The sequence below is a fragment of the Enhydra lutris genome, unplaced genomic scaffold, assembly GCF_002288905.1.
Source record: "Enhydra lutris kenyoni isolate GAN:26980312 unplaced genomic scaffold, ASM228890v2 scaffoldscaffold75, whole genome shotgun sequence".
Classification (NCBI taxonomy): domain Eukaryota; kingdom Metazoa; phylum Chordata; class Mammalia; order Carnivora; family Mustelidae; genus Enhydra; species Enhydra lutris.
In genome coordinates this window covers 6,432,094-6,453,876 of record NW_019154159.1, presented here as the reverse complement: position 1 = coordinate 6,453,876, position 21,783 = coordinate 6,432,094, and the positions used below count along the sequence as shown (strand labels likewise).

General features: G+C 51.3%; 1 protein-coding gene across 3 annotated transcripts in view; it reads left to right on the top strand.

Annotated features, from left to right (window-relative positions):
• The first annotated feature begins 385 nt into the window (after positions 1–385).
• Positions 386–21,783, top strand: part of LOC111160457 (UDP-GlcNAc:betaGal beta-1,3-N-acetylglucosaminyltransferase like 1) — a 76,253-nt gene continuing 54,855 nt past the window's right edge. For 2 of the 3 annotated variants that reach the window (XM_022523600.1, XM_022523599.1), the window contains exons 1-4: positions 393–1,117; positions 1,229–1,345; positions 1,427–1,526; positions 14,282–14,346. In XM_022523600.1, the coding sequence (XP_022379308.1) occupies positions 926–1,117; positions 1,229–1,345; positions 1,427–1,526; positions 14,282–14,346 (474 nt within the window). In that variant the 5' untranslated portion in view covers positions 393–925. Of the gene's footprint in view, positions 1,118–1,228; positions 1,346–1,426; positions 1,527–14,281; positions 14,347–21,783 lie in introns of all 3 variants that reach the window. The other variant, XM_022523601.1, reaches the window with a different exon arrangement.

Here is a 21,783-nt window from a genome sequence, read left to right as displayed (position 1 = left end):
CTCTCCCCTCCCCGCCCCTTCTCTCCTCTCCCCTCCCCGCCCCTTCTCTCCTCTCCCCTCCCCGCCCCTTCTCTCCTCTCCCCTCCCTCTCCTCTCCCCCCCCCCCCCTTCCCCGCCCCTTCCCTTCTCTCCCCTCGCGTCCTCCCGCCCCCGCCCCCTCCCCGCGGAGGGTCAGCCTTCCCGAAGGCCTGCTCAGTAGGGTCTCCGCCCGAAGGGGCCGCAGCCCGGGAAGCCGATGAAGCCCACCGTGGGGCTTGACGTTGTGTTTTACGTGGCAGATTGGAGCACAGTGAAACACTCCCTCCTTTTCCTTTAAAAAACAGTGTTTCCTTTAAAAATGCGCACGTGAGTGCGGCAGGGGCCCGCTTTTCGGGTCCCACAAATCCGGGAAGGGGCAGCTGAGTCGGAGGCCTGGAGTCGAGGGCTTAACTGAGTTGCACGTCCGGTGTCCGAGCTTGTCCACACCGCTTTCGGGCTCGGTGCCCCGCGACCTGCGCACGTTCCCCGTGGACGCTGCACACACGCGTGTCCGTGCGTGGCCTCGTGCGCACCGCGGCCGGGCGCGGGCTCCGGGCTGGTGGCCCTGGCGTCGGTGTCCGAGGACCCGCGTCCGCCCGCTGCCGGCGGTCGGGCTGCCCGGCTTGGCCCGCTCACTTCCCACGCGTGTGTCTGGTCGCGGCCGCGGGAGGCCCCCGCAGCAGACCCCCGGGCGAGGAGGGCGTAGGGGCCGAGGGGTCGGGGTCACGGCATCGTCCCCGCGCCCGCCGCTCTTCACTAGCCTGCGGGAGGATTGAGGTGCGGCGTCTCTGACGTCGCTGTTTCTCGAAAAGGCTCGTCGGCCGAGAGAGCGACCGGGAGGTTATTCTCAGGCGGGGCAGGGAGACCTGCGGACGCTCGTCCCCCAAGACGATGCTGCCGACCAGTGATGGGCAAACACTGGCTGCGCTGTGGGGTCGGGAAGGAGCGGGCGCCTCTCGGACTCCCGGTGTCTCTCCGAAGTGCCCCACAGACCAGTGCGGGGAGGCCTGGCCTGCTCAGTCTCGGGGAGCCGCAGGCCACTGCGAGCTGGCGGGGGACGGGCGCCCTCTCTCCCTGCGGCCTCCCTGCGGGCTCTCAGGTGAGTCCGGCCTCGGCCTCGGGAAGCCCGCGGGGGCCGGGAGGGACACGACCGCCGAGCCGACGGCCTGACGGTCCCGGGGCGCGCTAACCCGTGTCTTTTGGCTCGCAGTCGATCATCCTCCCCGTGCACAACGCCGAGCCCTGGCTGGACGAGTGCTTGCGGTCCGTCCTGCAGCAGGACTTCCAAGGCTCCATGGAGCTCTCGGTCTTCAACGACGCCAGTCAGGTAGTGCCCGCCTTCCCGGTGGGGACGCGGCCTCGCGTGCGTCCCTCCGGGCTGTTCCGAGCGAGCTCCTCGTGCTTCCAGGATCAGTCTGCGGCCATCATTGAGAGATGGAAGGGGCGGCTGGAAGACGCGGGGATCCCCGTGGTCATCGGAGGGCACGACTCTCCTGCACCCCGAGGAGGTGAGTGACCGGGCGGGCTAGCAGTCAACGGTGAGGACACCTTCTCGTGGCCGGTGGACTTACACACCATTAACCTTCGAAACAACACCGCGGGCTCTTCCACCAGCACAGAGGCGGTGCTCGGGGGTGAGCAGAGTCCCCAGTCCGGGCCGCACGGCTCCCAGCCGGAACCCCAGGCAGGGGCGGACATTGAGCGCCTCAGTCTCTTTTTATAGGGGAGGGTGGGTGGGCGGGGGCCTGTTGTAAACAGAAAGTCCATTGGAGGGAACCGGGAGCTGGTAGTATAGTGGCTTCTCATTGGCTGGACGGTGGCCGTCTCTCATTGGCTGGGCTGTTGCCGGGGCAGTGGGAAACCTTCGGTCCAGGAACTGGGTTAGTGAAGTGTTACCCACCTGCAAGGTGCTTCTCTTCCTGTTGGGTCTGTAATTGATAACTAGGGCTGGCCACAGCGCGCCCCCTGCCGGCCTCCTGACTCTGCTCCAAATAAGGCTTTCTTTTCTTAACTTTCGTAATAATTTCGTTTTCAAATCCTGGTAAAGAGTATCCTGAATAATAAAGTTTATCACTTATTAAGGTGGAACACCTAAATTTCTTATTCTCTGTTAAGGGTTTGTATGAGATCACCGTGCGTACTTTACACTTATTCAGCCTATTAAAGCTGTTGGGTGTTTTATTTTTAGTGTGATTGATCATATTATTGATTACCTCTACTTCTTAAAATTATTTCCTTGTGACATTAGATTTCTTTTTGATCAACTTTTTAAAAATCTTATTAAGAACTAGTTTTTGGTTTTAGTGATTTTCTATATATATATTTTTTCTATTTTGTCTGTTTTCTGTTTCCACTCTGATCTGTATTTTCTTTCTTCTGCTTACTTTGGGTTTAATTTGTTCTTTTCCTAATTCTTTTTTTTTTTTCTAAGATCTTACTGATTTATTTATCTTAGAGGGAGAGCACACACATGAGCACATTCAAGTGAGGGGTGAGGCGAGAGCGGGGGGGGGGGTGTAAGGGCAGAGGAAGAGAGAATCTCAAGCAGAGACCCAGTGACCCTGAGATCAGGACCTGAGCTGAAACTAAGAGTTTGTTGCTCAACCGACGAGTCAGCCAGGCGTCCCTGTTCTTTTCCTCATTCTTAAGGTGGAAGCTGAGGTCATTGATTTGAGACCTTTTTTCTTGTCTAATATAGGCATTTCTTGATACAAGTTTCCCTTTTCCCCTCTTACTGTCAGTTTAGGAACATTGATATGTTCTTTTCGTTTTCATTCTGTTTCAGGACACCTTCTAATTTTCTTTTGACTTATTTATGGATTATTTACAAGTATTTTATTTAGTTTCCAAATATTTGAGGGGTTTTCCAGATATTTTCTGTATTGATTTCTCATGTAACTCCTCTGTACTAAGAGAACATACTTTGTCTTGAATGTGTGGCCTATCCTGGCAAATGTCCCATGTGCACTTGGGGACGTTGCATAGCTGATGGTGTTGGATGGAGATTTCCATAAATGTGAATCAGACCAAGCCGAGGACAGTCTTGTTTAAATCTACCATGTTGCTGATTTGGGGTTGACTTGTCCTGTCAGTTATTGAAAGGAAGCATTGAAATCTTTAACTCTGTCCCTTTGCCTATTCCTCTCTGTAGTTTTCTCAGTTTGGATTAACAATATTTTGAAACTCTGTTAACATTTAGGGTTGTTAGGAGGAATTGACCTTTCATCAGTATGAAGTGACCATCTTGATTTTGCTGATTTTCTTTCCTCTGAAATCTATATTGTTTGATATTAATTTAACTGCTCTGGTTCTATTTTGACAAGTGTTAACATAATATATGTTTTCTATCTCCTTAAACTTTAACCCATTTGTTGAAGGGTACCTCCTTTAAAGGGTAGCCCCTCCCCACAGACTCTTGTAGACAACAAATCCAGTCTGACAATCTTCACCTTTTAATTGGGTGTTCACATTAGTTACATTTAATATAACAGCTTTATTCCTGTGCCACACAGTTACCTGTCAAATTGTAGAGTCCTGTGGTCCTGTCATGTCTTTGGCTATGCTGGCCTCACCGAATGAGTTAAGTGTTTCCTCCTTTTCTGTTTTGTTTTTGTTTTAGAAGAGTGGGAAAGATTGATGTTCTTCTCTAAATGTTTGATAAAATTCATCAGTGAAGCCATCTGGTTGGAAGGTTTTTTTAATTTGTTTTTTGTTTTTCCTAAAGATTTATTTTATTTATTTGACAGAGAGACAGCGAGAGAGGGAACACAAGCAGGGGAGAGGCAGAGGGAGAGGGAGAAGTAGGCTCCCCACCAAGTAGGGAGCCCAGGGTAGCCCAGTGCAGTGTTAATTCAAACTGAGAAATCCCCAGGACCTTGGGATCATGACCTGAATCAAAGGCAGATGCTTAACTGACTGAGCCACCCTGGTGGTCCTTTTGTTGGAGGATTTTGATGAATTATTCAGTCTACTTATTTGTTATAGGTATGTTCAGATTTTATATTTCCTTTTGATTTAGATTTGGTAGTTTATGCATTTCTTCAAATTGTCCCTTTCATGTAGGTTATTTAATTGGTTGGTATACAGTTTGTAGTATTTTCTTAGAATCCTTTTAAATTTCTGTTGGTCATTAGTAAGGTACCCACTTTCATTTTGGATTTAGTACTTTGAGTTCTCTCTTTTCTTGGTCTGGTGAAGCTTTGCCAATTTTGTTGATCTTTTCAAAGGACCAACATTTGGTTTCATTGATTTTCCCCTCCCTCTCCCCCCCCTTTTTTTTACTATTTCATTTATTTCTCTTCTGATCTTTATTATTTTCTTCCTTTGCTAGCTGTGTGTTTAGTTTGCTCTTCTTTTTTAGCTTCTTAGCATGTAAAATTAGGTTAGTGATTTGAGATCTCTTTTACGAAGGCATTCATAGCTATAAATTTCTCTCTGAGCATTGCTGTTTTTGCATTCCGTAAGTTTTGGTGTGTTGTGCTTCCTTTTTCACTTATGTCTAGGACTATATCTCTAAGAATATCTAAACATATTCTAAAAATATGTCTAAGGATATTCCACTGTTGCATGGAACATCTGTATGTGTCCATTAGGTCTGCTGGTTTATAATGTTCAGTTTTCTGTTACCTTACTGCTCTTCTGTCTAGATGGTCCATCCATTATTGAAAGTGGAGTGTTGAAGTCTTCAACTATTATGGTAAAACTGCTTTAAAAAAAAGAATTCATCCATTTGAGAAAGAGAGATAGTGAGAAAGAGCACAGTGGGGTGGGGAGAGAAAGAGAGAAGCAGACTCCCTGCTGAGCAGGGAACCCAACACAAGGCTCCATCCCAGGACTCTGGGATTGTGACCTGTGCCGAAGGCAGACGCTTAACCACTGAGCCACCCAGGTTCCCCAAAACTGTCTTTTTCTCTCTTCCATTCTGTCAGTTTTTGCTTCACATACTTTGGGGCTCTTTTGTTAGGTGTGTGTAGTTTTATAATTGTTATGTCTTCTTGACTGACCCTTTTATCAATATAGAATGTCCTTTGTTTCTAGTAACAGCTTTTGACTTAGGGTTTATTTTTGCCTGCTATCAGAATGACCAACCAGTCCCATACTCTTTGGGTCACTAGTTGAATGGAATATATTTTTCCATCCTTTCACTTTCTTTTTTTTGAGATTTTTATTTATTTGACAGACAGAGATCACAAGTAGGCAGAGAGGCGGACAGAGAGAGAGAGGAGGAAGCAGGCTCCCTGCCGAGCAGAGAGCCCGATGCGGGGCTCGATCCCAGGACCCTGGGATCATGATCCGAGCCGAAGGCAGAGGCTTAACCCACTGAGCCACCCAGGCGCCCCTCCATCCTTTTACTTTTAACTCCTCTCTGGTTTGGATCTAAAGTGAATCTCTTACAGACAGTATTTAAATGGATCATGTGTTTTTAAAATCCATTCTCCCAATCTTTGCCTTTTAATTGGAGTATTTAATCCATTTACATTTAAAGTAATTAGTGACAAAGGCGGCCTTTTACCATCTTGTTTTTATCTGTACATTTTATGTGTTTTTCTGTTCCATAGCCCTCCATTACTGCTTCCTTTTGTGCTCGGTTGATTATTTCTAGTAGCGTGCCATTTTGATTCCCCTCTAGTTTCCTATTGCTTGTATTTGTAAGTTATGTTCTTAGTGCTTCCTGTGGAGATGACAGTTAATATATTAAGTTTACAACAACCTAGTTTGAATTAACACCGATTTAGCTTCAGTACTGTCCAGGGCTCTGTCCCCCACAGTTCTGTACCTCCCGCTTCAAGTTGTCACGGTTCACGGGGATATCATGTGCCCATTGGGGTAGATTTATAATCATTGCTCAATGTATTTGTCTCTTAAGTCAGATAGGAAAATTCAAGGTAGAAAAGAGAAAAACACTGGCTTTTATATTAACCATGTAGTAAAGTTTATTATCGTCTGTTACTCCTTGGTGTGGTTTCAGGTTCTCGTCCAGTGCAGCTTGGTTGTAGCCGGCAGAGCTCCGTTAGCGTCTCTCGTAAGGGCGGGCCTGCTAGGGGAGAGCCCCTCAGCACTTGTTTTTCTGGGCATGTTTTCATTTCTGCTTCATTTTTGAAGGATTATTTTGCCAGATAAAGAATTTCTGTATGTTACAGAACTAACCATACATTACCTACATATTGTTTTATACAGTTCGTTTTTAAATCAGTTAAAAGAGGGAAGGAGAAAGGTGTATTTATATTCTTTTATAATTACTAATTACTTTTGTTGTTTTGTTTTTGTTTTTGTTTTCATAATGGATTTGAAGTACTCCTTGGAATTCCTTGGGGTCAATCTTTTTAGACCAGAGAACTTCCTTTTGTGGGTTGTTTTTTTTTTTTTTAATTTGACAGAGAGAGATCACAAGCAGGCAGAGAGAGAGAGAGAGAGGAGTAAGCAGGCTCCCCTCTGCGTAGGGAGCCCGATGCGGGGCTCAATCCCAGGACCCTGAGATCATGACTTGAGCTGAAGGCAGAGGCATTAACCCACTGAGCCACCCAGGCGCCCCTTCCTTTTGTATTTTTTGTAAGGCAGATGAGCTAGAAATTCTCTCAGTTTTTGTTTATCTGGGAATGTCTTCATTTCTTCTTATTTTTGAAAAATAACTTTTCTGGATATAGGATTCTTTGTTAACAGCTCTTCTGTTCAAGTGCTTTGACTGTGTTACCCCATTGCCCCGTGGCCTTGACCACACTGAGAAGCCAGTTCAGCCACGTTTCCCATCCCCTCTAGCAGCTGCCTCCCACCAGAGCTTGAGTGCCATAACCCATAGACTTCCCCACACCCTATCGCAAAGCGCGTGGGGAGTGGGCAGGAATCCCTTCTTGGTGATACCGCACCAGGGGTAGACAACACTCCTGTGCCAACACGGGGGCTGGGTAGAAGGGGGCCCTGCTTTTCAGTCTCGCATGCCTGGACCTCAGCCTCAGCACCAGGTGCTTGCCAGCAGAATGAGAAGTGCTGATGTCCTGTGGCCCCCAGGAGAGTGCGGTACCCACACCATGGGGAGGGGTAGGGATGCAGCAGGTCTCGGATCAAGTACCACAGACTCTCACTGTTCTTCCCGAGATTTAGTCTTTTTCTTCAGTGAATATTTCTTCAATTGCTGTATATCCTTGGAAGTGGTGGTTGTTTTTTTATGATATCCACCAGCTTCTGTCTGGACAGTTCAGGCAAACTGGGGGACTCTGTGAACTGTCATTCCTGAAGCCTAACTCCAGTCAAGATCCTCGATGGCTCTGTTTTATCCCTATTGACTTAGTCGCTAGAATTCTCCGTTTTGCTATTTCAGGGGTCTCAGCCTTCCAAATGCCTGCCTGTATCATTGCGTGTCGTGTGAGGGTCCTACGACAGTGTTTCTCCCCTGCACTCTCGACGCTGCTCTTGTCCTGTGTTGAGAACCCCCCAGGAGCCCAGCGTTAACTCTAGAGAGACGGATGCAGTAAGGAGGAGAATCACGCGAACACCCATGTGGCTGCTGTTTCCAGTGCTCGTCACTTACTTGTCTAGATCCAGATTTTCCTTTGCTGTCATTTTCTTTCTGCCCGAAGGACCTTGCACATTTCTGGGGTGTGATGCGTTCCTTTGGCATTAGTGTGTCTGCATCTGGCACGTGTGGGCTGGTGGACAGTGCATTGAAGAAATGCCCTCACTAGACACACAGCCTTTCCTTAGTCCCGTCTGCTGCCCCCAGCTCCCCTCCCGGACAGGGGAGCTTGTCCCTCAGGTCACCTTCCTGCGTGGCTTCTGTCCCCCTGCTCTCTCTCTTGCTCTCCTTGCTCCCTTCTTCCCACCTTTCCATCTTCCTTTGTTCCTGTAGTCCCTTCCCTCTTCAGAGTGGCTGGGGAGAAGAGAAGGGAAGGCCCAAGACAGCCGGGCTTCTGCATTGTGGGAGCAGCCCCTCCCCGCCAATGGTGCCTCTTGAATGTGATGTTCTTTTGCTTCATAGGAATGGAGGGAGGGTTGGGCAGTCAGCTCACCTCACAGTGGTGGCTAGAGAGAAGGACAGAACCCCACAGTTCTTCCCAAGTGAGTCCCTGGACTGTGCTGTTTGGGTTGCCAGGGTACAGCCTCCTTCTGTCTCCTGTAGAGGAGCCCGTGGTTTTAAATGAGGTGTTCCGAGTCTTATGACTCTCTTCTGTTTCGAAGGCACTTCTAGTGCTGGGATGAGGTAGGTGGGGTGGACTGCCGGTTTGTGTGCACTGTCTTTTCCAGCTCAGTTTCTTACATTATCTCTGATTTTGTATTTAAGCTGTCTAACCCTGAGTAGATATTATTGTTTTGTTCCTTTTTTCTTGTTTATACTTATCCTATTTTTTTAAATTGGGATAAAAAGTCTAGAAGAACAATATGGAATCCTATTACTGAATCCTTGAGTTGTTCCTGACATAGAGGGAATGTTCCTGTGTTAAGTGTCTTTACCGTTGCTTTCTGACAGATACCTGTCTTGAGTTAACTTGTGGTTCCTGACTTAGTAAGCCTTCAGAAAATGAGGGATCAGTGTGGAATTTTCTTAAATGTCTCTTAGGTATCTGTTAAGGCGAATACTTCTTTTCTCCTCACATGTTTATCATAGTGTTAGAACTATCAGCAATGCCATGATACATTTTTATACGATAAAATTATTCAATTTCCTTAGGATTTTTTAATCTCTGGACATATGGAAAATTGATCTGTAGCTTTTGGGTGCTTGTTTGATGTGTGGCTCAGGGATGAGAGCAGGAGGCCTTGGGCTGCCGATGGAGCACTTTTGTAAGCCGCGGTTGTGTAGCCGCTCAGCACCCTTCATCTCCTTTGTCTCCACCTGTCGTATAAACTAGCCTTGTGGCCTGTGTACGTGACAGAAACGACACATTTGCTTATGCTCACAGATGTCTGCTTTGAGTAGTAACATTTTTTAAAATAATAGTGTGCGATAAAAAGAAATTCTGGCACACAGAAGGGTCCACAGTGAGACACAGAAGCCCCACACCCTAGAAGCAACAGTGTCATTTGGTTCTTAGTTGACTTACCTCATGCAGTGCTGGCCAGCACGCACGTGGACAAGGAAATGTTCAGCCACGAAGTGTTGCGCACACACTTCTCCTCCCCCTGGCAGGGCTTCTGTTTGGTCAAAGGGAGTCACACTGTTGGGATGCATAGTCTCCGCTGTGCTATAACTTGTTTTAGGTGCTTTCCTGAGAAGTTGATTCTGGCAGTCGCTGCTCACCGGGTCCTGTCGGGGGCGGGGGGGGGGGTCCGGCTCCAGGAACTGCCACCGTCTCCTGCCAGCTCTGTGCTGTGCCTGGGGCGTCCCAAGGGTCAGGATCTGTGCGGCCTTGAAAGACCTCCTGCGTTACTCTTTCACTTTCTACACACCTGCCGTTGTTTGGGTTTTTCCCCTTCTCTTTTTCTTTTATTTATTTTCCATTTTGTATGTTCCTTTTTTGTGTTGCTGGAGTCCTCCTTAAAGTATGTTTTCCATATCTGGTATGTAGATGGTAATTATATTTGGGGTTTTTACGTGTCTGAAAGGTCTTCATTTTGTATTTAGGCTCAGTTGACAGTTTGGCTAGATACAGAATTCTAGGTTCAGAATCATTTCCCTTAGAATTTTGAAGGCTTGCCTCATTATCTTCTGGTGTCCTCTGGTTTTGATAAGAAATCTTCTTTCAGTCCCTTTAAAGGTTTCCTTTCTGGAAGTGTTTAAGGTTTTTCTCTTTATGTTTTGGGTTTTGAAATTTGATAATGCTGCGTCAAGTCGTAGTCGGTTTTCACGCACCCTCAGTTTTTATACTGAATGATTAACTTTGTACTCTTAGCTTCGGCTATAATATATTGGGCTTCCTTTAGGTTCACTTCAGAGTTTTTGTGTAAGACTTGAAATTAGCATGCCTACGTTCGCTGCTGGGTTGAAGGAGGAGGGAGGCCAGATGATGACGCTGGAGCTGGTGGATAGGCCCCTACAGGTGAGAGGAGTCTGTCCTCCTTTAAAGGGTCGGCCTCAACTTTGGTTGCTTGTCAGAAGTGCCTGTGCAGCTTTGGGAGCCCTGATGCCTGACCCCAAGTCCTAGCCCAGATGTGCTTGAGTAGTCGGTCCAGGAGCAGCCTGTTCCCTGGGGTGGGGGATGCTTCCCGAGAAATGCTGGGCGTATCCACGGTTGAGAAGCAGAGCTTTGAAAGAAGCTCAGGAGAGCTGCAGCATCAGCCCCCCTCCTTCATGGGCTGGGTCCTCAGGGAGTCTTGTAGCTCTCCTCATACTTCAGGGTGGGCAGGCTGCAGATTTGGGACCCTTTGGGGTCCCCTGCTCTCTCCAGGGCTGTATGGGCTCTGCTCGAGTCCTGTTCAGACTGGTGTTGGCTTTCCTCTTTGGTGGGCGTATAATTTATGCTTCGGCAAGGTTCTCCAGGGACGTGTGAGACAGAAGAGACGTCCACTTTTCCCAGATGCTTCTTGCCCTCAAAGTCCCTTCATCCTGTTTCCACTCTCTGCTCTTGTCTGGTTTTGATGGTCAGGTGGATCCGCTGGCCTCACTTCTGATTCTCACGAGGATGCCCTAAGCATGACCTCACAGAGTTTGCGCCTGGCCCTGTGGGGACTCGCTGGTTTACTCAGAGTACACAGAGGGCATCTGAGCCCAGTTGTCTCCTCCTGAGCTCTTGGGGCCCGCGCTCAGACAGGGCTAACCTCCCCGTACACTGGCTCTCCCTGCACATGGGCTCTCCACAGAGCAGCGTGCTGCCCCATGAGGGCGGCTCAGGTGCCTATCCTCCCGGCGCCCGTCCTCCCGGCGCCCGTGCCTTCACCTTCCGCCACTTCCCACCAGCACTCAGTCTCTGTCTCCATGTCCCTGGGCGGAGGAGAAGGTGGACGCTGGTGGCGGTGAGTTAAGTGGCTGAGCTCACAGGATGAAGCAGACGCTTCTCTCCCAGAGCGTGCCCCTGACCCCACATCACATCCCTCACAAACAGTACCCTGTGTCCTACTTAGGAGAGCAGGAAAGTGTAAACACATTTTAGAAAAAATTTAAAACCAGAAATAGTTGTTAAAATTGGTCATTTAAAAGAAAGCTTTTTCTAAGTTTATATTAAAAGACCACACTCTTTGGCATTGCCTCTCAGTGGCCTTGCCTCCCAGGGCAGAGGACTGGGCGGCAGGGGGCCAAGCTGCGGCGGGCCCCACCCTCCACCTCCCTGTGCCTCAGTTTCCTTTGTGGGCAGCAGGTGCCTGTGCCCAGTGCTGAGAAGACGTAGCACTGGAGCTGCTGGGTAGCTGCCCCACTCTGGGCATCCTGATCTTCCCCGTGGTCTCATGTTCTGCTTTTTCCCAAATTATTTCTTGTTTTCATTGTTTGAAATAGAAAACTTGAAAGAAATCAGTTATTGTTGAACATCTATTTCAACTTGCTTCTGAGATGTGTAAACAAATTGTGGTTTCTGAAGCTGGTTTGAAGGTCATTTTAAAATATTCTTTAATTTTTTTAAAGGTTTTATTTATTTATTTGACAGAGATCACAAGTAGGCAGAGAGTCAGGCAGAGAGAGAGGAGGAAGCAGGCTCCCCACCGAGCAGAGAGCCCGATGAGGGGCTCGATCCCAGGACCCTGGGATCATGACCCGAGCCGAAGGCAGAGGCTTTAACCCACTGAGCCACCCAGGCGCCCCAAAATATTCTTTAATTTTAAGATGTTTTGTATCTCCTGTAGTTCATAAAGGAAGTCGAGGGCATTTTGGTGACGGTGTGTCTTTGGTTGATTAATCTGCACTTTAAACACAAGTTTTGTTTCTCGTAAAATATTTTTTATAGATTAGATATAACTTGAGTCCTATCACGTTCACACGTGTGTTGTCAATGACAAGAAAATCAGTTGTCGCGTGAAGGAATGAGGCCGTCACCCTGTTGTTTCGAAGGGGGCCTTGTGCCACAGTCACAGAACGGAGTGAACTCAATGACATCCGAAAGAGTGTGTTTTCCTGAAATGATATTTTCTGAAGTAGAAAAAGTCATGTGAACTCTTAGATACATAAATCCACACGTTTCCTCTCTCAGGAGTGCTGAGTTATTTAAATTGGATTAAGATTCATTTCTTATTATCTCACGTCATAACAGAGCAAAGCATTTCTTTCAAATGCGGCCGCTTGCTGGAGTGAAAACAGCGCAGGCCGCCCTCTTCTCTCCAAGCGTGAGTTTTTCTTGCTGCGACCATGACAACCAGCTCCGTCACAAAGGGACAGCCTCCCTGGACGTCAGGCCCTGGCACAAACCTCTGACTTTCTTCAAGGCAGTAATATTAAAGCAAATTCCTTGTCCTTGCCAAACATAGGCTCATTGTGAGGAAATTCCAGCTTCCTTCGTGAGACACGTTTTCCTTCATTATCCAAATTCTGGTTCAATTTTTCCCCTTCTGAAATCGGACCGCACGGAGCAGCTCTTGAAACAGAACTCCTGGTCATTTAAATGTGACCATGGGCCGTCTCTTCCCATTTCATCTTCATGTGTCTTCGGTTTGGAGCCTGTGAGACCTTCGCCCGGGCCTGCCGTGCCTAGCGGTGGGGACAGTGCTTCAGTCCATCTCTGGGCCCTGCCCCTGCCTGTTACATCTGTGCTTCTGGGGGGCCTGGGGCCACCGTGCTCGCTGATTCGGGTGGGCTGAGCGCTAGGGTTAATGCTGCTACCTGGTGGGAAAACAGCCTGGACAAGGGCACTGGCCTGGGTCACAGCCTGGGCCACCTGAGCATGGCTTCTCTGGCCCAGCGGGCCTGGCAGTGGTGCTGGAGTTGGCTCCAAGCCGCCGACTGGAGCCGCAGACGGGCATGTCCTCGGCGTGAAAAACAGGCGTGCTCCGGTGCAGCCTAAGGCGGCAGCACCAGTGAGACGTGCTTCGGGCCCCCCAGCTGGTGTGCGAGGGGGATTTCTTGTTTGATGTCTGCGCACATCTGTTTTACTTTGTGTGGCTTTTCTCCGTGGCCCCATGTCCGTGACTGGCTGGTTAACTCAGTGCAGGTGTTGGGGGGATGTACCTCGTGCTCCTGCCGTCCCCTCAGCCCCTCTGAGTACCGCCTGGAACCGGCCTCTGGCCACAGCTGGCTTGGCGTGAATTCCCACGGCCGCTCCTCACCAGGTAGCGGATGGGGCTGGCCTGCCCCCCTACCCACCACGGCCTGCTGCTCCCCACACCACTGGGCCTCTGCTCTCTCTCAGGCTCGAGCAGCCCCAGACCCCCTCTCGCCCCCTTGTCGTCATAAGCCTCCTGATACTTCTCCTGGCACCTTTTGTTTGGCACTGAAGTGAAAACACAACGCAGGCTACTCTCTTCTCTCCAAGAAGGAGAGATTGCCAGAGGTCGTCACTTAACTTTTTTCAACTCAGTTGTAATCTCTCTGAAGGCAAAGTGTTCTTGAAACATAACACACATCCAGAAAAGCACTGATCATAAATGCCGGTTCGGTTAATCTTCTCGAACGGAGCGCGTCCCCAGCGCCGTGATGAAAAGCCGACCGTGTCCCTTCCAGCCCTGCCCACATCCTGAGGGAACCACCTGATACCAGGTGAGCTGGCTGCCATGTGACCTTGAACGCTGTGTGGGCATCATCCACATGCGTGTGCAAACCGGGACTGCTCACCCTCATCACAGTATATCCTCAGCTTTCCCATCCTACGTCAGGGGCCGTCATGGCTTGGGGAGCGTGCAGGGGTGTTCGGGGGACCTGCTCCTAGCAAGGGAGCCGCGGGGTCCCAGTGTGTGTGTGTTCACACGTGGTGAGCGCTGCACTGACCGCAGCTGCCCCTGGGAGATGCGTTCCGATAACTGCTCGCGGTGTCCAGGTCAGCGAGCTTGTACCAACCGGTCACACACACAGGTTCCCCTCCCCCGGTCACCGTGTCTTGACTCTCGTCAGCATTCCCACCAGCATCTGCTCCGGCACTTCCACCAGGGACGCTTCGCGTTTTTTCTTCCTGAATGTTCCCCGCGGCTTAGCTTCGTGTTATACTCGGTAAATGGTTGCAGACTCTGTTCTTCTCCAGGGAACAGTCCCTGATCTGTACGCTGGTCCCAGGGGCTCTCGGTGTCCCAGCCCCTAAAGACAGAGCAGTGTTTTCTGTTGGCTTTGCGTTCATTCCGTCTAAAGCTGACCTCTTCTCACCTGGTCATGTACTGCTTTCTTTGCTCCCTTGTGGTGCCATTACCCTAGATCCTGGGGAAGAGAAAGCCACTGAAAATCGAATTATAAAAGAACTTTTCTCTTCCTTTTTTCAAACAGTTGGATATTCTAAAAATCAAGCCATAGCACAGAGCTCAGGATCTTACCTTTGCTTTTTGGATTCGGTAAGTAACTCTTTGTTTTTTTGGGGTGTGTGTGTGTGTGTGTGTGTGTGTGTGTGTGTAGTGGTTGAATAGATAAATGACCTGACATTTTAGTTCCTGAAAATCATGGTTCTGATATTTAATGATCAGACTTTAAAGTTCCTGGGCTCTTGCTGTCAAATTGCCATAGCACTTAATGAGTTCATTTTTAGTAACTAGGATTCTATGAAAATGCAGAATTGCACAGCAGAATCACTTAGACACTTAGAGGATGAACAGCTTTAGAGGAAATAGTGCAGGCGAGCGATGAGAAAGCCCAGAGAAGGGTCAGTGGTGGGTCTGTCGGGAAGGACGGAGGGACAGGAGTGGGGGGCCCAGGACAGCTGACTGCTGGTGGGTTTTAACATATCTTTCAGTCACTTGTGACCAAGGAAACATAAGGTATGTTAGTAAGAAAACCCAAGTTTTTAAAAATCTGTGCTCACAGGGTTTTCGAAAGTGCAGTTACTCCGTAGTTGCAGGGTGGGAATTGGGGGTGTTGGCGGTATCATTATGCATTTAGTATCGAGAACGTATGAAATGCGGGCGCCTGGGTGGCTCAGTGGGTTAAGCCTCTGCCTTCAGCTCGGGTCATGGTCCCCGGGTGCTGGGATCGGGCCCGCGTCAGGCTCTCTGCTGGGCGGGGAGCCTGCCCGCCGCCTACTTGTGACCTGTCAAATAAATAAATAAAATCTTTAAAAAAAAAAACAAGCTTATTAAATGCTCATGCCCTCAGCTCCTCGACGTCACCTGTAGGGCTCACAGAAACTCTGGAAACGACGTGTGTCCCGTCAGGATGTGGGATCACCGCGGCGTTTCTGAAGCATCTTCAGTCCCGTGGCAGAGGGTTGGCACAGGTGGAAAAGGCATGACTGCATAGAGAGTGTGTGCTCAGCCGTGGGTTTCTCTTCACTCACTTTAAAACGGAATGTAGGCACGTCTGCGCGTGCGCAGTCTCCCTCGGGCCCGTCTGGGTCTGGGCTGCAAGGCGCCACAACTCTGGGCACTTTGGGTGGCTGCTCTCGGCCTTCGCGAGGTCAGCCGTGGTTCAGAGTTTTTGCTGAATTGATTCTCCTACGAACCTGCTTGTTATCGCGTATGGGTGCAGGAACTTCTGTGTGGGGTCTGGGTCCACGGGCAGGTTTGGGGAGATTGTGTTTCTGTGCGAGCAGGCAGCGAAAAATTGCTTCTCAGGCAGCCCTGGTCTTGGAGACAGACACTGGGGCGACCGTGTCTCTCCGTCCTGCTGCTTCAGCAGCTCCTGTTTCTTCTTCTGCCTCATTTCTTAGACAAAACTCCCTCTCGTTCCCTCATCTCCTTGCAGACCCAGCTGGGGCCTGTTCTCACTCTCAGATGGTCCATCCAGCACTTTCCTAAACAAAGACAGTTTTCCACCAAAGACAGCAAAGTGTGCTTCTCACAGCCTTTGGGTGAAGGCAGGAGGTGATTTTCTGCTTCTCCTTTGAGGCTGTTCTTTCTGGAACACCGTACTCAGGAAGCTCCACCAGCAGGACGCAGGCGAAGGAGAGAGGAGGGCTGAAGACACCTTCTCCTGTCTGGTACCCTCCAGGGCTTTCTCTGTGTTTGCTGGAGGCCAGGAAAGAAAACGGAGGAAGGCCAAGTTGGACCCAGCAGAGCCAGTTCAGAATGGCAAGAACCGCAGACCAGGAAGGCTCCTGATGAAGCCGGCGGAGGGCAGCATGGACAACCGGGTCCTTCAGTGGTGGGCAGGAAGAGAAGGAGCAGGTCAGACGCCTGGTTAGTCCTGGAAACCGTGGGGACGGGGGTGCGCTGGGGGTCAGAGCCGCGAGAGCCCTGCTGCCCACTGGGCATGACCATGTCTCCGTTCTGGGCGTGGGAGAAACACGGTGTCGCCAAAATCTGACCAAGGAAAACTTGCCCCGACTCGAGAAATGTGACCTGTTCTTGCAGTTTACTTAAAATAAATTCGTGAGGTGAATTTTGGTGAGTTTTGCCTGGGATTGGCATGACTGCCTAGCTGTACGCACCAGGGCAGGGGTGGCACCGTCCGTCCGCCTTCCTGGTGGCTGATGGGCGCAGCTGCCTGTGAGAGGGCCAGGCGCACAGATGGGCGCACATCTGGTTCATTAGGACCCGGTGGCTCCAGGCCATAGGGTGGAGGAAGATAAGCAAACAGAAGTCTGGCCTTTGAAGGAGGCGGCCCTTACCGTGTGTGCCCTGACAGGGACTTGAGTTCCGGGCCCTTGAGGTGAGCAGATACGGCGTGTGTGGAAAGGAGGGCTTAGAACGGGGCTTCGTCCGTCCCTGCTTTCCTGAGGGCGACCCTTCCAAGGGGTATCGCCACCATAGTGGAGAACCTCTGCCTGCAGCCACTTCCCTTAGGACCCTGGCCGTCCGGTGTCTGCATCAGGAGCTCCATTAGCCACCACAGAGCTGTCTGTCCTGACGGCCACAGCACCTAACGGGCTGCAGGGGACCACCGGGAGGGAGCCTGGGCCCATGGCCCACGCGGGGAGGGCCAAGGGGACCCCCCTGGAGGATGCCCCGTCTTCCAGGAGGTGGTTGGCGTCCTCAGGAAAGGACAGAGACAGGCCCCACCCTGTGCTGCCCTCAGCTGTGGCTGCGCCCTGGTCTGACCGCTGCCGTGCACCTTTGTTTTGTTAAGTTTCTGATCTCTCTGGGTTTGGTCCATTTCTATGCTCGCTCATTCCTTTTCAGCCTTTCCGTTTACTTTCTCCCGTGAAGGTTAAGATACCTTCTCTTCTAGGGACTGCACGGGTGTCCCTAAGTCCTGAATATAGTGACTCAGGTATTGTCACTATCCCAGCCCCTAGCCTGATGTCTTCATCTTCTTTTCAAACGTAGACCTCAGGGTCTCGGGAGCAGAGAGCTGAGTTGGTCACGAGCCTCGGTTCAGGACGCTTGCTCATGCGTCCCACAGCCTCTGTTTGGTCTGTACCTGTAGTCTTGACGGAGGTGTGGTGTTCGTGCCCATGAACCTGCCATCCAGGACTGGAGCCAGCCGGCCCGCTGACCGTCCCCTGCATCCCTGCCACCTGCCACACACTGTGTCCTAATCCTAAACTCTGGTATTTGCACAGAGCTGAAAACATCACCTAAAAACTTCAGTGTTTTTATCTTTATGCAAAGAGTATCAGGTCATGTAATATTTTAAAACGTGTGTTATTAAGATCCATCCATATTATATATCTTTATAGATCAGTTTTTTCTAAATGGAGTTAACTTTATATACAGTGAAATGCAAGATTTCAGTGTGAAAATTACACACAAAGTGAAAATTTGATGAGTTTTGACAGCTGCGTCCACCCGCACACCTAACGCCCCTGCTGAGACACAGAGCATTTCCGTCCCTCAGAACGTCCGCTGTGCTTCTGCGGGACCCAGATCCGCAGGGGGAGCCGCACAGGACACCCTTGGCCGCAGCCTCTTTCCCCGCGGTTAGGGTTAGGGTTACTGACGCTGGGGCCGTTTCCTGTCCAGGTTATTTTACTGACACTCTTACGCCCGTCTTTTTGTGGATGTGTATTTCCATTTCTCTTCGGGAGACACCGAGGGGTGGAGTTGACTGGTCACAGGGGAAAGGTGTGCCTCGCTGAAAATGAACCTGCCGAACCCTGAGGTTGCTCAGCACGCAGCGGTGGGGGGGGCCACCTCGCCGATGCGGACGCTTTGGTCCCCGTCTTAACCATCCCGCAGGTGTGGAGTGTGTCTCGTTGCAGCTTTGGTTTGCGTTTCTCTGGGGCCTGGTGCTGTCGAGCGCTTCTCACGGGTTTAATGGCCGTTCGTTTCTTTTGTGATGTGTCTGTTCAAGTCTTTTGCCTGTTTTTCTTTAATCGGGCTGTTCGTCTTGTGTCAGTGAGCCATGGAGGTTCTGTGTTTGGGCTGCGGGTCCGCTGTCAGTCCGTGAATGTCCTCTCCCATCTGTGACTCACCTTCACATGTAGTGATGGCTTTCGATGAACTGAAGTTCTAAATTTTGTTGAACTCCCAATGTATTTTTTTGTTTTATAGTTATTTTTTTTCCTTTTTCCCCAGAGGAGAAGCTGTTCTCTCACTTTTTCTTCTAGCAGCTTATGGTTTTTCTTTTGTATTTAGACCATGATCTGTCTCATATTGGTTTCTATAGAAAGCAGGACCCGAGGCTCACGGGAGATCACGAGTCAAGTGCCCACTGTGGAGCACGTGGTGTTTTCCCTGTTGAGCTGAAGGCCGTCGGCCTGCCTGTGGGGGCTCATTCCCACCCCGCCACATCTGTCTCTGCAGCCTGGGGTGCCTGCGTTAGGCTTGCCGCACAGCTCGGCCCACAGAGACAGACTGTCCCCAGCCTTTGGTCTCGGGGGTGACACTGCCACACCCCATGGTATCTCAGGAGCGAGTTGGGTGCAGTCCTTGCCGCGGAGCGTGACCGTCTGTCACGTGGCTGCAGCGCTCAGAGCCCAGCCACGGGGTCCACGGCGTCCCAACACTTAGCACCCTCGGCCTCTTGACTTCTGCTGGAGCCTCTCAGTGTTTCGATCTGTTGTGAAATGTGAGCCCCCGCTCGTCTTTCCGCCCATTTTTCTTTCTCAAGCTTAGAGAAGAGTGGAAAGGACGGTGCGGAGAACTGGACTTTGTGCCCAGCGTTGCGTCTGCCACCTGGAGCGCTTGGCTTCCTGCCAGGAAGGACGCCTCCCCCCAGCAGAGGGGGGACACATACAGGGTGGACCCCTCACACCCAGCTTGTTCACATGTCACCTGAGGCCTGGTCAGGACCACACGCTGGAGCCCATTGTCTCATGTCCTTCATCTCTGTCTGGAACATTCTGAAGCCTGTCCTTGACTTTCCCCGTCTTGATGTTGGAAGGTCGCCGGGCGCTTGTCTTGTCGACAGGTGTCTGCTTACTTCACAACGGCGTTACTCACGCCTCCTTGTGCGGAACGTGATTCTGATTTGCCCCATGCCTGGTGGTGCTGCCTCGGGTTGCCACGCGGTGGACTGCAGAGCCGTGCCAGGCACCCCCGGCTCTCCTGGGGATCGCCATTCCTTCGGCCGGCCTTTCCTGGAGGGCACGTCGGGGTCTGCAGCTGTCTGCGGCGAAGGCAGCGTACGGACGGTGCATCAGAACAAAATGTGTTTGCAGGGAGATGGCTCCTGATGCCTCCTTGCTGGGCTGCACTTGGGCTTGCCGGCCCCCGGGCGCAGGCGGCTTGCTGTGTCTGGAACCTGGGGTGCTTGTCCGTCGGAGTGGCTCCCAGGACGCCGCCCCACCTGGAGGTCATTCATCTATGGGCTCCGTGTGGGCCCCGTGGCGCGGGTGCGGCGGCATCGCCCCCCACCCCTGCAGAGCCTCGCGCACTCTCTCCCCTGCAGCTTCCCCGCGATGCCCTGGCCTCTGAGTGCCGCCAGCTCACGAGGAGGCGCCCCCCTCGGCCTGCATGGGGCTGCCCTGCTCCCGGCCCCCACCAGTTTGCACACGCCTGCCGTGGGAGGGCCTGGCCTTCGTGCCTCAAGCACCCCGCTCGGAAGAGGGCCTCACAGCAGTGCCTGAGAAACGTGTGCTGAGGAGCGTGGACCCCACACACTCAGCTGCTGTTGGGCGTCTTGTCAGCATCCTGTGACCTCCGGGGTCCCTGGTCACATACATGCGGTCATGTTCACGCTGACGTGCCCTTGGCTTGGAAGCCATTAGAAAGAGACGTTGGCGTCTGAATTTCTACATTCGCTTGTTTGTCGTCAGGGTAGAGAAATGTGGTCATTTTTATGTGTCGACCCTGCAGAGCCCCCTTTAGCTCTAGGTTTTGGGGCAGAGTCCTGAGGAGGTCCTAGACCGTTGTGTTCTCTGCAGAGAGCGTGATTTATTCCTTCCTCTCCGACCTCTGTGTCTCTCGCCCCACTCCTGCCTCCCTGCCCTGAACATCACTTGTGGCGAGGACAGCGACCTCCCTTATCCGGGTCCCGTGGGTCCGCTCCGGCCTCGCTGGCTGACGGCCGTCCTCGGGGAAAGGTGCTGGGCTTTGTCGGACGTTCTTTCTGTGGCAGTCGGGATTTATTGGTTTTTAAAATATGTTTGCTACTGAAGGTTTATGAGTTTCTCCTGTAGTTTTGGAATTTGGACTTTTTCTGATTGTCAGGAATCATTCCTGGAATTTGGTGAGCTCTTTCAAAGCACAGCCTCAAGATTTTTTCGAATAAGATGAGTTTTTCAATATTAGCTCATAATTTTTTTTTCCATCTAGTTTTTTCCTCTTGGGTCTCTTGTGTGTGAATGTCCGACCCTATAGTCGCTCTTTTCTCTGTGATTTCTGTGTCTGTGTAATTTTGCATGTCGCTGTCTGGCCTTCCAGCTGGGGGGCTGTGACCACACATTTCATGCTCCCAGTTGCTTTCAGAGGCTGGAGCTCTGGCTCTCAGCTCCCGGGAGCCTTTCCTCCATGTACCAGGGTACCTCTGGGGGCCCCTGTTTTGTCTGTTCTCCCAGCAGCTCCAGGGGCGGCTGCTTCTCTCTCTTTCCCAGGTCCTCTGAGATGCATTAGTGGTTCATTTTGTTTGTTGGTGGCTCTCTGCCCTGGAGAACGGTAGGCCAAACTGTCTGGGACCGAGGCAGCTCGTGTGTAAGAAGATGTGGGGTCTGTGCTCTGGGGCCCAGTCCTTCCGTCCACGCAGGAGTGGCCTCTGCTGGGCCCCAGGGCAGGCCTGTGTTGCAGGTGTCCTCAGTCTTTGGCCATTTCCCTCTCAGCCTCCCAATCTTGTCTGTGCTCGTGACAGAAGATCAGGGTTCTTCCTCGTGCACACGCAGCAGGCCCCTGGAGCGTGAAGTCTGGCCCAGGCCGGCTGGCTGCTCTGTCCTACCCTGTGTGGCCATGGCCGTCTGCTGCTCTGCATGGCCAGCATGGTCCGTAAAGGTGTTGGTGGTGCCGGAGGGGACAGGCAGCTCTGACCCTGGGCCCACGTGCTTTCGTGTGCTGGCGCCTGCTTATCTAGCTGCATGGAGGGGTTCTGTCAAGCTCTGGCTACCAGAGAGCAGCCTGGGGTCTTGCCCGCGTCCCCCGGGGCACGGACCCACATCGAGGACGAGAGGTCTTCTACCAACACACTTAGAATTCTCCAGAGTCGTCCTTGTTTCACAGGGGGCCACTCCCTGGACTGTTCGTGCCTTTTTCCTCCAGCCGGGTACCCCCCCTCTGTACCCATTGGACAGATGTTTCCCGAGTGGTTCTGTCATCCCGTAAAAGCTGCCAGCTCAGTGATGTGAGAAAGGTGGTCGTGGGGGCTCTGCCCACGCTCACCCCACATCGTGGGTGTCTGCGCCCCCACAGGTAGGTCCCTTTGGTTCTGCTCCTGTTCAGAAACATGCCTCCCCCAACGAGCTCTGTGTTGGAGTGGAGAACAGGGATGGTGGGGCTTTGAATCAGCCAGTCCTCTCTGAGTGTATTTCC